The following is a 15320-nucleotide window of genomic DNA, read 5'->3' on the forward strand; positions in this document are numbered from 1 at the left end:
AAGATATACACTTAAGTGTATTTTGGATGTTTTCTTTCCATCAGTCTGAAAAAACACTTTATAAAAAGTTATAAAAAGTTTACATATATATATTTACAAAAACTTAGTTTACATATATATAAGTTTTTGTAAATATATATATATATATATATATATATATATATATATATATTTTACTATAATAATGCATTGTTTTGGTTTTTAATTTTTACATTTTATTTGTTTGTTTTTTTTAATTTATTTTATTTAAAGTTTTATAATTTATGTATACATTTTAAATTAACTACATTTGTTATTGTTTACTTTAAAATGTATTCTTTAAATATTATTTTATTTCATTTATTTATTTACATAGCTAAAGTTTACATTTATTTCATTTTATTTGGTACAACCATTTCTGACATTAACATTTCACAATTTCACAAGCAGTCCCCTTGCAGCCATCCTTTGGTTCATGCTTTATGCATTACAGAATCACAGGTTTCTTTTATGATGGTGAAGGTTAGATGATTAAACGGCAGTTATGAGCTGTGCTCCAGGCCGCGTGTCTGATTGTGATCTTTGTGTTTTGACAGTTGTACAGTCTGATGAGGAAATGCTGGGAGGCAACACCTGAAAAAAGGATCGACTTCAAAAGCCTGATTGCCAACTTTCAGCAGATGATTGACAATCAGTAACTGTGGAAATAAGATGGGATACAGACTTCTGCAAGAGACAGTCCCATAGAGACAAAATCCCCAGGGGGAAGAAAAAAAAAAAAAAAAACTATAACTGTGCAGTGTAGCACTTTCAAATATACTCTCCTTTTACTGTATCCCTCACATTACAACCTCGTAGATAAACTGCAGGACATTCGAAATAGCCACAAAGAAACTGCTAGAACCACTGAAGCGGGCAGAAGTGCCCGGCCTCTCTCCTGAATATGCAAACATGTAACTGCCAGTTCGAATCGCTCATTTTTCTCTTCAAGTTCAAATGCAGACCAGATTCGAGTGCACCAGATGTGCGCAAAAATGAGGCGAGTCAGAAATCTGACTTGAGTGACACTCAGCTCTTCTGCTTCGTATTGTGCCTCACTGTCACTTCAGCCACCATGATGCATGTATGAGTAACCCATTATTTCCCAAGGTGCATTACAGCATGTGTTGTATGGAACCTGCCCATCGTGAGGCATATGCAACCAGAGACTGAACCTTGCTGCGATAAAAGAGGACTGTTGTTCTTTGGAAGACGAGGAACGTGACAGAATGTAGATTTACATGTGTGGTCCATGGTTTGGAGCTTTGATAAGTGAATGTCGAGTGGATTGTGCCCCTTTTCGTGAGACGATTGACGTGCAAAGTATGTTAAGCGCTCAAAGACTGTAGGTTTGTCTGACTTGTATCGGACAGCTGTCCTCCTTGGAAAATTCCAAATGAATGTGCTGGATTAGCGGAGAACTTTGAAACAGCATGCGCCAGTCAAGATGCACTATGTTGCCACATTCTAATAACTGTACTTCCTCTCTGAGCTTCACATTTGCCACGGAAAACTGAAGAGGATGATTCTGAGAACAGCATGTGGAAGGATATTTGTCATGGGTTAAATGAAATGCCTAAAATAGGCACTAGGGGACAGTAGAGCTTATGAAATATCTCAAGAAAAATTCACATTTTATGTTGTGCAAATTATATTCTGGGCTCAGCTAACTTTCAGAAACTGAATTAACAGTGTCAAAAAAAAAAAAAAAAAAATTACCTAGTATTTTATCTGTTTTTTTTTTTTGTTTTTTTTTTATCAAAATGGAATTAAAAAGAGATAAACAAAATATCCCTTGTAGAAACATGTTGCAGTTTTGTTAATGTCTAAAAGATGGATGCTGACTTTAATGAGGAGGATCAGGGTGTGAACAGTGAAATTAGTTTTTCGTCTTAAAATGCTTAAAGGCCTTAGTCGTTATTCATATAGCTAAAGGAAGGCTAAATATTCAAAGACACGCTAATTCCCATCTGATTATCAGATTATGGTTAATCCTCACACATGGTTCCTGAAAAAGGAAAATGATTCATCTCCCAGGTGGAAGTGCCACATGGTTATGTGCTAAAGAAATTGTGAAATGTATTCACAAGTTGAGAACGGTCAAAGAAGAAAAATGATGAAACATAATAACAGACATCGTTTTTCTGTCCTTTAATGTGGATTGCAAAACAATTCCATCTGCTCAAAATTAAACCCAAACCTATTTTCCTCAAAAAGAATGACAACAAAATCGTATTGAACAGGATACATAAATACACATAAATAAATACATTTTTTTTGTTGTTGTAGTTAAATACTCAAAAGCGTTGAGCTCTGAAACATCTACAGAAAAAAAGAAGAAAAAAGTTTCTTGTATTGCAGGAGTATACGCATGCTTCAATTCCACTGTTTCTAAAAATAGCTTATTCACAGTAAAGCAATATCAATAGAGTTTGGATTATAAAATATTGCAAAATTTTAATTCAAGGTGAAAAAAAAAACCCCAAACAAACTACAACCTTGTAAACTAAAAACAGGCTGCAATATGAGTACAAAGCACAATAGTGTTGATAACCCTGCGTGTTTGAACACCTTCTACATCATTAAGAGACACTTCAGTATTGCAAAGCTTTGAGATACAAGTGCACACATACACGTTCATGACATTCAGAGGGGTAAAAGTGACCTCGCAGTGAGTGGACAGATGTGCGGAATCGGAACGATACGTTACAGTCTTGACTTGAAATACAAGGGGAACATCAGTATGGCCATAAGCCATAAGGTAAGAAATAGCAGGTTAGTAAATGCAAATAGGCACAATTTTCCATCCTTCATCTTTCTATAGAAACAGGAACACTTTTGAAAGATTATTTAATTTCGTTATGTAGTTTTATATGAAAATAACAAGAATAAACAAAGTCAAACCTCTCTTTTCAAGGTAAAAGAGTCACCTCATTTGGAGCAGTAGTACGTTTGAAGAACAGGAGAGAGAAGACACATGGGAAGGTGACTAAATATACATGTGCTTTATAATCCCTGTAGCGTGTCATTTTACAACAAATCTTATTTCTGATTAGAAACATACAGCACAAGTCAAACTAAACTAACAAGAAACGTGTAAACTAAAAACTTAACCATTTCTAGTATTCCCTCAAAAAAAAAGAAAAAAGGCCTCTGTGTTTATAAATGGTGGTTTTTGTGCTGAAAGTGGGACGCAGAGCCTCAGGTACAGATGTAAATTTGGGATTGTCTTTATACTTGTCATAACACAATAAAGCAACATAAATAGGACGCAGTAACAGAGGCTCCTCCTCAGATGTACTGTCAGTTTGTTGTGGAGGTGAAAGAATGGCTTTCAGCTAGAGAGAACAACTAAGTGACAATCACTTCAATAGTGTGGAAAAAAGAAGGCACACAGCCTTAATCATAAACGGATGAACATGCCAGGCAAACGCCTGTATGACAGCTCCTTTCAAGACAATCTGCTGGCAGACTGCGTTTGACCAATAATCAACACGGCATACTGCAAAAAAACCAATTCTTAATGAGTTTCTGTCTCGTTTACCACTAATAATATCTAAACAAGCTCAATTCAAAGTAAAAGGGATAGTTCAAAATTCTGTCACTACTCACCCTCAAGTCCTAATTATGAAGAACGTTTCAACTGTTTTGTCTATACAATGAAACTCAATGGGGTCCAAAACAAAATTAAACCTCGCTGACTTCCATTGTAAGGACCTAAAACTAAACCTAAAACTATAAAAAAAAAAAAGTGTTTTAATTGAAATGAAGCTGAAATAAAATCTGAATATTAGATGAAAAGCCTAAACTTTAAAAACAAAAACGATAAATGTAGAAGTACTACAATTGTTAAAACTACAACTGAAATAAAAATAAAGCTAAATAGAAAGATAAAAATTAAACACAAACTAAAAACACAACAAAGGCGCTAAAACGTAAAATTAAAATGAAAACTGAAAATATAAAAATAAAAGCTACTTAAAAATATTTATGGTATATAAATAATACTAAAATTACAAACAAAAAAACATGTTTTGAACAACATGAGGATGGAATGGCAGAATTTTAATGTTTGATGCGACTTTAAGACTTCATTTGATCCATTGGGAGATTTGTGGCAGTTGTTTGAGGTATCTAAATTTAGAAAAAAATACCACACAACATGACAACATGGCATCTTCAAGATGCATTATCTTAATATCTCACTTATTTTGCCTCATTTATATTTATCTTTTTTTAAAAAACACATTTTAACTTAAAAAAAGACTGATACGGATTAAAAACAGGATTTTTGCAGCATAAAAATCACCAAAATAATAGACTCTCTCCATTAAAGATGTAAAGAAATTAAACCACAGAACAACAGCTGACTAATATCCATATAAAGGCATTATGCTAGATTATTACCATGTGGGTGTTTGCATCCGGACATTTTGCCAGGTTTCTATCCTATACGTAGCACTTGAACCCTTGACATCCTTCCAACAGATTATTACTACTGCTATAGTAATATATTATTACTCTTAATGTTATTAAAAACAAACCACTGGCAGCATTGTAGCTGAAGGTTGTGTGAAGGTCACCCCACCGACATCTGGAGGGAAAGTCACCTTAAAGTATGCGGTAGTCGTTTCTCCAGAGACGGTAGAGGTTATTGCCTTAGCCATGTCTTCTCTGAGCGCCGTGTTTTAAGGCTCCTGCAGTATTCAGAATGGCTGATCGTTCCTACAGATACAGCAGTATGTACAGAGACACGTTAAAGATTAATCGTCAAAGATATGAACGCGCGAGTATGTGCATTTCCTGTACGCTTAAGAAAGCGGATTGATAGTCAAGATAAACAATGACAAGCAAGACGTAATATTAATAATATTTTCATAATGTCTGTACACTGTAAAAAATACACTAATTTTGCAGAATATACAATATACATTGGCTATGCCCTACCCTGTCAGGAAAAAAATCTTTGAAAATTGTTATTCTCTGAGTGTAGCTCTATCTTTATCAGCCCTTGACCGTTAGTACAGTAAAACACGGACACGGAACCCCCTCTCTGGAGTGGAATGGTGCGCCCCGCCTGCGAGAGAGGTAAAAAGGCAGAACAGAAAATACTAATTATCTTAACGCATCATTTGGGACAATCTTGGGAGGTCCTGCCTGCTGTTGGACAGAAATATGAACAGTACCCAGATCCACATAAGGTTCAAGAAGGGGAATAAACCTCCTTCTGCACAATAAAATGTACAATCTTTTCATAAATATCAGTTATAGACTAGAAGTTAAGGCCTGGACATGACAACGACAACATACAGCGAGGAGTGAGAGCAAATGCGAGTTAGATCCTCTTCTTCTTGAAGTAGTCTGCATACTGGCCTCCAAGACCTTGTGAGTGCTGGCCTACATACGGCCCCTCTGATGTCACTTCCTGTGTAGGCAGTGTTGGGTATTCTCGCTTTTGCCCTCTAGCCTGACTCTAGGAGAGAGAGAAAGAAAGAGAGGTTGATTATAACAGAAGTGATTATAGTGATTAGAATGATTTCACCTGTTTGATGATGATGATGATCTACATGACTCATTATTAACTGTATGCTTGAGTTTGAGTGACATACAGTAAACGAATGACGGGTTTTTTTGTGTTCCATACAGTAAATGAGTGACGGCGTCTCCCTCAGCCCACACACGCGTCTGAGGAATTTTCTCTGACTCTTGCACTACGATAAAGAGCCTATTGTTGAATGAGTGAAGCACAGTTAGAGGTGTTTATCTCTCAATGTGTCAGTCTTCTAGTTCCAACTGAAGAATAAAGTTACTGCCAGACTCCTACTGGTTTTCATCTTCACTAACAAGCAGAGCAGAAACGTGTGCACACGCACACACACACACACACACACACACACACACACACACACACCATATGTTCAGTTGACCGATCTGTCTGTCTGTCTTGTCTATCTATCATCATTCAACAAATTATATTAGTATTAGTATATAAACAAGTGGGCCTTTGATGTAAAATATCAAATTTGCACCACTTATGACTGTAATGATGCTTGACATTGGCCTCGTGAAACACCTAAAAACCTGTTAGTGGACAACAAAATAATGTGATGTGGCAATAGTATTTACTAATTAAGGTCATTATTAGACATTTTTGCACTCTTATGTTATCAATATTTGTATTATTGTTTTTATTAATTCAAAACTTCCTGTGACAGAGCTGAAACAATGTAGTGGCTTATGGTTAGTGATAAATAACTATAGGCACTTTGTGAGGCTGTAATCTACAGAAACCAGTCACAATATATATATATATATATATACACACACACACACATATATATATATATATATACTGATTTGAGGATTTGATTTTAATGACAAGTTCGATTAAACCATCAAAATATGAGGAAAATATTTTATGTTTTTAAATGTAAGTATGAGGGAAGAACAAATTTTTAAACTTGGTTAAGATATTTATCTGCTAAAATTATTTGGCAAACTACAGCTATAGGTTTTATCTTACTATGCAAAAACAAATGCACAGAAAAACAAAAAGCTCACAGAAAAAAGGATTAATTAACTACAACATAATTAAAAAAAATAAAAATAAAACAATTGACTCCAAGCACAACTATGCAATATGCTTATAAAATCTTTAAAGGTACACTATGTAACTTTTGGCAGTCCAGCGGTTAATAAACAAAACTGCATGTGTCTTGCGGAAGACATTATAGCCGGAGTGGTTGGCGTCCTGCCTGGTCTAAAATAGTCTGAATATAAGCACTTATAGGCATATCATAGTGATTCAGGATAAGACAAAAAAAAAAAATGGTTTGGAAGATGGATTCATGATGTAAGCCAGTCAGGCATAACATTATGACCACTGACAGGTGAAGTGAATAACACTGATTATCTCTTCATCACGGCACTTGTTAGTGGGTGGGATATATTAGGCAGCAAGTGAACATTTTGTCCTCAAAGTTGATGTGTTAGAAGCAGGAAAAATGGGCAAGTGTAAGGATTTGAACAAGTTTGACAAGGGCCAAATTGTGATGGCTAGACGACTGGGTCAGAGCATCTCCAAAACTGCAGCTCTTGTGGGGTGTTCCCAGTGTGCAGTGGTCAGTATATAAAAGTATAAAACTCAAAAGTGGTCCAAGGAAGGAACAGTGGTGAACCGGCAACAGGGTCATGGGCGGCCAAGGCTCATTGATGCACGTGGGCAGCGAAGGCTGGCCTGTGTGGTTCGATCCAACAGACGAGCTACTGTAGCACAGATTGTTTAAGAAGTTAATGCTGGTTCTGATAGAAAGGTGTCAGAATACACAGTGCATCACAGTTTGTTGCATATGGGGCTGCATAGCTGCAGACCAGTTAGGGTGTCCATGCTGATCCCTGTCCACTGCCGAAAGTGCCAACAGTGGGCACGTGAGCATCAGAACTGGACCACGGAGCAATGGAAGAAGGTGGCCTGGTCTGGTGAATCACATTTTCTTTTACATCACGTGGATGGCTGGGTGCGTGTGCGTCACTTACCTGGGGAACACGACACCAGGATGTACTATGGGAAGAAGGCAAGCTGGCGGAGGCAGTGTGATGCTTTGGGCAATGTTCTGCTGGAAACCTTGGGTCCTGCCATCCATGTGGATGTTACTTTGACACGTACCACCTACCTAAGCATTGTTGCAGACCATGTACACCCTTTCATGGAAACAGTATTCCCTGGTGGCTGTGACCTCTTTCAGCAGGATAATGCGCCCTGCCACAAAGCAAAAATGGTTCAGGAATGGTTTGAGGAGCACAACAACGAGTTTGAGGTATTGACTTGGCCTCCAATTTCCCCAGATCTCAGTCCAATCGAGCATCTGTGGGATGTACTGAACAAACAAGTCCGATCCATGGAGGCCCACCTTGCAACTTACAAGACTTAAAGAATCTGCTGCTAACATCTTGGTGCCAGATACCACAGCACACCTTCAGGGGTCTAGTGGAGTCCATGCCTTGACGGGTCAGGGTTGTTTTTACAGCAATGGGGACCAACACAATATTAGGAAGGTGGTCATAATGTTATGCCTGATCGGCAGTTGTGTGATTTAAATACACATTGTAAAATAGTCACAATTGGGAAATATAAAGTCATAATTACTTTTTTTTTTTTTTTAACTCTACTATGGAAGCCTAATTTGGAAGTGACCTCAGATGAGTAATTGTGCTTCATGCATCACTACACTATTGATAATGGACAACTGACCTTCTTTGCCCTGCAAAAGTTAATCTAATTTTCACTAATGTGATGGCGCCTTAACCTTTTCAACTAAAATGACACATTTTGTCCTGGAATCTAAACATGTAATTTTTCAGGTGTCTGTTTTAGTCCTAATATTTCAGACGGGTCTCATGCTATGTGGTTTGTCTAAGTTGTCTTTCTCTCACACACACTTTATATAGAAAGACACACACTCACATAATAGTAGTTGTTCCAGTCATTGGCTGTGGGTACAGCGGGTGTCTGTGTGGCAGGGCTGGCTGTGTGTGTGTGCGTGTGTGTAGGTGCGATGAAGCCTGGCATGATGGGAAGGGCACTGTAGGTGGGCAGCAGGGTCTGAGCACTGCCATTCAGAGAGGTGTGCAGAGGTGCACTCAAGGGGGTCTTCACCAACTCCACCTCCTATAGAGACACACAGCGACACCATCAAACATTTATACATACATTTATACTGTATCTATCCATATGCAACACACACTATTCACATTACAGGTCTCTCTCCTCTCTCTCTCTCTCTCTCTCTCTCTCTCTCTCTCACACACTCACACACACACACACACATTAGCCCAGCTGCTGTGCTGAGGAGTGATGGAGTGTTTTCAGCAGGATCTCATGTCCTGAGAGTGTCATGAGACTAAGTGAGGAATGTGTGTCTGACCGGTAACACCACCTGCCACCACATTTACATAAGCCCATACACCCCACACAAATACCACCACACACACACACAGAAATATGAACTTCTACCACACAAAACATGTATATACAGTATATTGTGAAAAAAAGAAGTATTTAAGACTGCACTTTTTTAGGCCAATTTTCAATTCCACTTGATTGTAAAGATAATATAATTTGTAGTGAACAAAAGTATCTAATTAGAAATATGACGACGATGTAATATGGTAGGAAACACAATCAGTACAGACTTTTTGCATTGCTGAATGCATACAGTTTACATACTGTATATGCCTGCAGAGAAATGAAAGTCTAATTTCTGATCTATTTTGGTCTATGACAGTATGAACGATCTGCAATAAGTCAAAGAGCAATCCGTCATAGAAAGAGGCTGTATCAGCCAAGAGACACTTAGACACAGTGGAAGTCCAGGCTTTTGACTTTCCTGACATCTGTCAGAAGAACGACGGCTGGAGTATTTCTACCTCCAGAGACTGTGTGATGTTTGGGCAGCATGTTAACTGTTTAGCATTTCTGCTGCAGTGTATATGTGTATTTCTGCACAGTATAATCCCCTTTCAGTCTGTAGAGTTTTTGAGATGGACAGAGATGGTTAATCTACACTGTAAAGTGAGCATGATTAAGCATGATGTGTTTCAGTGTGTCTGTGTAGTGTACAGTACCTTGCTGACATCTCGGTGCTGGTAGACTTGAGCAGCTGTCTGGCTCATCTGCGTCTGAGAATAGTACTGACTGACAGCATGCATGTAGGAACTGTAGTCTCCATATGAGGAGGTGACCACCACCTGTGACACAAACAAACACAAGCACACATTTGTTATAATGGTGGGGACTTTCCATTGACTTCTATTGATTTCATCCTGAGTTCATGATATTTTCTATCCCCTGACTCAAACCTTTTTAGTTTATTTAAAGTACCACATAAAATGTTAATATTTCAATAATACACAACATATTCACATTTTCATGGCATTCTGATGTCGGTTAATGGTCACATGACATGCAGGTAAACAAATAAAATATTTTATATTTTTTAAGTAAATGTTTTTATTTAGATTTTTTAATTTTTAAATTAATTATTTTTTATGATTTAATTCATTATTAGTTTCTCATCAACTCACAAAATCCCTGCAGTTCCCTCAGAACCTCCAGGGGGTTTGTGAACCCCTGCTTTAACGTTTTTACATTTTCATTAAGTAATTATTTAGTGTTTATTAGTCACTGTTTTCCTCACAGAGACACTAGCTGGTTTTCCATCCAAACGTGAAGCGAATCTTTTCGAAGTTCGCAAAAAATGTAAAAAAATAACCAAATGCGAATTAGGTGCGTTTCCATCGTTGTTCGAGCGGATGACGGTGGTATTGGTCATAGGCACCGATAGGAGCTTGAGCACCCACGGAAATGGCCGAGCACCCATGGGAAAAACAACATATTCTTCATTCATTTTATCAAAAAAAAAATAAAAAATGATTGAGAAAAGAGTCTATGTTCACAAACCACTGTTAATTTTAACAGAAAAGCAAGCATACTGATTGCATGATTTGGCATGACAGAAAGCACACAGCGCTCCCTCATCTTAGTTCATTGTGATCTCACAAAGTTCTGTTATAATAAACAAAGTTGACTGCAAAATGAAATATTATTTACATAATATTTACACTGTATTTATTTTGTTATAATGAGAGGATTTTGCAGGTGTGGAGAACTCAAAATCCACTCACACTCAGTGCTAACTTAAACACCCCTGATTGGCCACTGAGTTCAAGAAATCAACAGATATGTTTGTGATTGGCTACATTGCTCAACACTGCAAAACACATTGTACTGTAAATAGAAACCTTACACACTGGATCATTTGCCAAACCATATGATATTATTACGGAGAAAACTGATCCTAGACCAGCAGTTATTGGCAGCAATCAGAAGAAGCAAGAAGCAGTGGTTTGAGTGACAAAATTCCATGCTAGTCTCAATGTATTTGCAGTCTGTGTTTTTCTCTTCGCGAGACACGAATAACTTTTGTGAAATGAAATCATCAGGTGCATAATCGCACAGCGAGAAAGATGACGGAGTGTCGGCACCCACCAGCAAAAACATAAATCGGCACCTATGGTATAGGTAACCTAGTAACCAACAATAAATAAAACACCATCAGCAGAAACAGTCGATTAGTCAAGTGGGTTTAATGTTCGCTACATCAGAATTTATTCGGCAAATGTGTTTCCATCTCCCATTATTCGCATTAACTCTTTTTCGCACAAGTCAAAAACGACCTGTGTATGTGTGTGCTTACCTGAGGTTGCTCTTTTGTGCATTCAGTAACTGCAGCCGTCTCTTGGCTTGTATTGCCGTAGGTCTGTGCTTGGTAGTGTTGATACCACTGCTGCATGGCCTCCTGTAACACAGAGACACAGATCAGAACTAACAGAACAGAATACAGTCAGACACGGCTATAACAGGTATCTATATGAGGATCAACCACATCTTGAGGCCCTGATATAATGCAAGGGAAATCAAAGAACAAACTGGTGTGAGGTCATTTTGAACAACATCAGGCCAAAACAAAGTTCAATTCAGGAGTTCGAAACAGCTAGCCAAAGCGAACTTTCCGGAAAAGCGAGTTATTTCCTTTCAAGTGCAACTTTTTGGCCCAGACGCAGATGATGTGAAGCGACACCACAGTCAGCTTTTGTCGCTGCTAGTTCTTTGATGTCGGTTTGGTGTGTCTGGGCCCTTACTGACATGTCTCACTGACTCTAGTCGCAGCCTCAGATGGCATACCCAGCCTATTCACTGACTATTCTCTGCATATTGCATACAAAATGGCAATCACTTTCTGGCTTTATTGGATTTTATTGGAGTCTATCAGGCAAAAAAATGTGTGCTTACAAGGTACAGAGCACTCCATTGATGCCCTTATGCCCAATCTGGAGCCATTCTGCACATTTTCACCACTGAAAAGAAAGTTCTATTTATTCAATGCTGGTCTCATACCAGGAACCACTAACGTCAAAGTCAAAATGAAGTCTTTTGAGCAAGAAGATTGGGGATTCATGGTACATGACATTGCATCTTTTAAACACATTGAGTTTTGTAGGAGAAACTAGAAACTAAACTAGATATCCCAATGCCAGGTTTGTATCTGATTTTAGATTGACCCATGGCTTCTATAGGTCCCTTACACCAGGGGTAGCCAGGCTTGCTCCTGAAGGGCTACCATCCTGCAGAGTTTAACTCCAACTCTATTTAACACACCTAAAATTGGAACAGTGTGTAGGAGCAAGGTTGGAACTGAAGTCTGCAGGAGCACAGCACTCCAAGAGCAGGGTTGGCTACCCCTGCTTTACATGTAGATCAGACAACTTATTCCTCTCTAAGGGGGTGAACCTTGGACAGAATAAGCATCAAAGTGGACTAGACTTAATGCCGAAAGTCAAAAGTCTGGCTACTTGACTCTACATGACACTGACTACATTGTATTTTTTTGCCATCAGATGCCTGCTAGGCTACATCTCCTGAGCTGCTTCCTCTTTTCGTCTTCCTCTCTTCTCTCCATCTGTCTAACCTTGTGGCCTAATCTTTTTTGCTAGCTTTCTCTTCCACCATTCCCTTAGTATAATTCTTCCTTCTCATCTCCTTCCCATCAGTCCTTTCACCATTCCCTGCTCTCTTTCTCTCTGGACACCTACAGCGTGAAGCTCACTGTCTCATTTCACTAAAGCTGGTGAAGTGTGTGGGAGTGTGCGACCAGATGGGACAGACAACTCACAGCCAATCTTCCTCTTCCCTCCTGTCTTTCCCCTCTGCATCTCTCGCTCCCCCTTCTCTCCCTCCAACTCTCACCCACTCCTTCTCGTATTGTCATAGGAACGCCGGCAGTAATGAGAGGGAGACCCACATTTAAGCCATTTAATCCTACTAAATTTCCTTCCCATCCAAACTCTCCACCAGAGAATGAGTAGGGGATCACCCTAAAGACACTGGCAGGAATCTGAGAGACTGTGGGAGGACTGCAACTCTTTCTCCTTCCCTCCCATCCTCTCCTGGAGCACATATTCCTCTCCTTTGCATCTGCTGAAATCCTTACATTCTGATTTGTATTTAATTTGACAACTTTTTGACAGAATAGTGCAGAAAGGCAGGATATTATTGGGGGAAAAGAAGGGGAAATGATAATCGGAAGGTGACACAGGGTGGATTCGAAATTTGCATCTCCGGGATAGCACTGTGTCCTAACCTGGGGTTTGGGTTTGGCTGGTTAGCTTGGGGGAGTTAGCCCCTGCTGGTAGATGACATAACTACACCATCAGTGTTATTGTTAACAAAAACTATTAAAACTAATTAAAACGATTAAACTATTACTAAGACTATCAAAAACTAATTGAAATAAAGCTGACATAAAATATAAATATTAGATCAAAAACTTAAACTAAAAAAATGATAATTAGAAATGTTGCCTTAGCAACTAACTAAAATTACTTAAACTAATCTTTTGTAGGGCTTTTGTAGGGCACCTATTTGCTGCCCGAAAATTTCAGGATAGTCACTAGTGAAGGGCTTGTGACTGTGTGCCATGTGGTGCTATCAGCTAATCAGCATTTGACATAATGTCATCTTTCTGAGTAATTAGTCATGTGGCATTTATTGCTCAGGTGATTGGCTCAAAAATGTCTATGCCCAGTGTCCATGAGCGAAGATGGCATTTAAATCACATACATCAGGGGGTTTTGGACCAGCCGAGCCAGCTGCTGACAGTCAGCTTGTAACAGACCTCCTTGGTCCAAACTAGGTATGATCTGACAAGTTTCAAGTGAGCAGCGATTTGTCACTCCAGTCATGGATATCAGAAGATATTTGATGCTTAATGTGAAATGGGGCTTAGGGCCAATGAGATTTTACTGTGAGGGTTACAGTGTGCAACGAAGCAGAAATATAAACCAAGCAATAAACAAAAAGCTCAGTTGGGACCAAAAACAAAAAATCTGATTTAAATGAAAGTAAGTTTTATCATTTGCTAACTCTGCCTAGGACACGGCGGTGCACCACAGCTCCATTCTGATGGAACTCTTTTTGTTCTGTTTTGAACATTCATTTTCTTTATTCCGTATAGACCCATCTATCTCTATTGTGCAGCTGAGCATATGGCAGAATCGTTTTCGTTCTCATTCCTCTCGCTCTCCCTGGCTTTCGCTGTCAAATCTGGGGCTCAGTGGAAACCTGTGTTAGAGAGAGGAATTGTGGGGGTATAACGGGGGAGAAAAGACTTGAGAGCGTGGGCTAAGAGCGAGACTGATTGATCGTTGCAGTGAACGCTGGGGTTTCTTCCTTTCCCTGACTGTCAATGTCTGTATTCCACAATGGTCAAATACTTTCATCTGATACACAAGATCCCAGGATCACAATCCTAACACCATCGAAAACAAAAACAACAACAACAAAAACAGTGACTGCAAATGTGCCAGTGATGTTGCTTTTTGTATGTGACTGTTATCCAGCTAACAAAAATATATTCTAAGAACGTTTTGCTAATGGATCAATGACTTGATCAATGCATATTTTTATGTCCAATTGTATTGCATCCATTTCATACAACGTACTCCATGTGGCTTCGTGTGGTTAATAACCCAACAAACATTGATCCAACGGCAACATCGTGTCCCTGGTCGCGGTAGGACGGCATAAATTGGTAAAAATATGTAACACAGAACATTTCCTAAAAATGCATTTAGATATGTTTATACATGTCTACAATTCTCTGGGGTTACATGTATAATTGCTACTTTGACTAGTGTACATGTAGTTCAATATATAATGCTTAATTAATTAATTAATTAATAAGATAACGTCTAAGACGTCCGTTCAATTTTCATTTTGGAACTATTTTTTAACCATGACGGGACGTGTTGGAAGGACATCTTTTCAACTGTCATTAAACGTCCAAATGTTTGCTGGGAAAGGCTTTCTGAAGCAAATCGATGCGTTTGTGTAAGACAAATATCCTTATTTAAAACATTATGAAGTAAAATAACGAGCTTCTGGCGCGACAGCCATGCGCATTTGTCTTGCGTCTAAAAAGCGTCATGTCATTGTGTACTACGTGTTATAATGTAGGACATAGTGTAGTACGTCATGGCGTAGCGTAGAATGTCTAAGGCATTTATTAACCCCACGGAGCCACGTGGAGTACGTTTTATGATCGATGGATGCACTTTTTTGGGCTTCAAAATCTCATCCTAAAATCACTCCCATTATAAAGCTTGGAAGAGCCAGGATATTTTTAGTATAACTCCGATTGTGTTCGGCTGAAAGAAGAAAGTCATATCCAAGAGAAGCATATCAT

The 15320-nt window shown here is 38.6% G+C and overlaps 2 protein-coding genes across 4 annotated transcripts in view; one reads left to right on the forward strand and one right to left on the reverse strand.

The window, feature by feature from the left end:
* Positions 1-1809, forward strand: part of jak1 (Janus kinase 1) — a 35335-nt gene extending 33526 nt beyond the window's left edge. Inside the window, exon 24 of the mRNA XM_051896290.1 lies at positions 576-1809. Coding sequence (XP_051752250.1) covers positions 576-677 — 102 coding nt within the window. The 3' untranslated portion in view covers positions 678-1809. The remainder of the gene's footprint in view (positions 1-575) is intronic.
* Positions 1810-2154: 345 nt separating this feature from the next.
* Positions 2155-15320, reverse strand: part of raver2 (ribonucleoprotein, PTB-binding 2) — a 74459-nt gene continuing 61293 nt past the window's right edge. For 2 of the 3 annotated variants that reach the window (XM_051896305.1, XM_051896304.1), the window contains exons 12-15: positions 11274-11375; positions 9643-9765; positions 8483-8686; positions 2155-5491 (exon numbers count right to left, since the gene is read on the reverse strand). In XM_051896305.1, coding sequence (XP_051752265.1) covers positions 5354-5491; positions 8483-8686; positions 9643-9765; positions 11274-11375 — 567 coding nt within the window. In that variant the 3' untranslated portion in view covers positions 2155-5353. The remainder of the gene's footprint in view (positions 5492-8482; positions 8687-9642; positions 9766-11273; positions 11376-15320) is intronic. The other variant, XM_051896306.1, reaches the window with a different exon arrangement.

This window comes from Ctenopharyngodon idella, chromosome 6 (genome assembly GCF_019924925.1).
Source record: "Ctenopharyngodon idella isolate HZGC_01 chromosome 6, HZGC01, whole genome shotgun sequence".
Taxonomy (NCBI): Eukaryota; Metazoa; Chordata; class Actinopteri; order Cypriniformes; family Xenocyprididae; genus Ctenopharyngodon; species Ctenopharyngodon idella.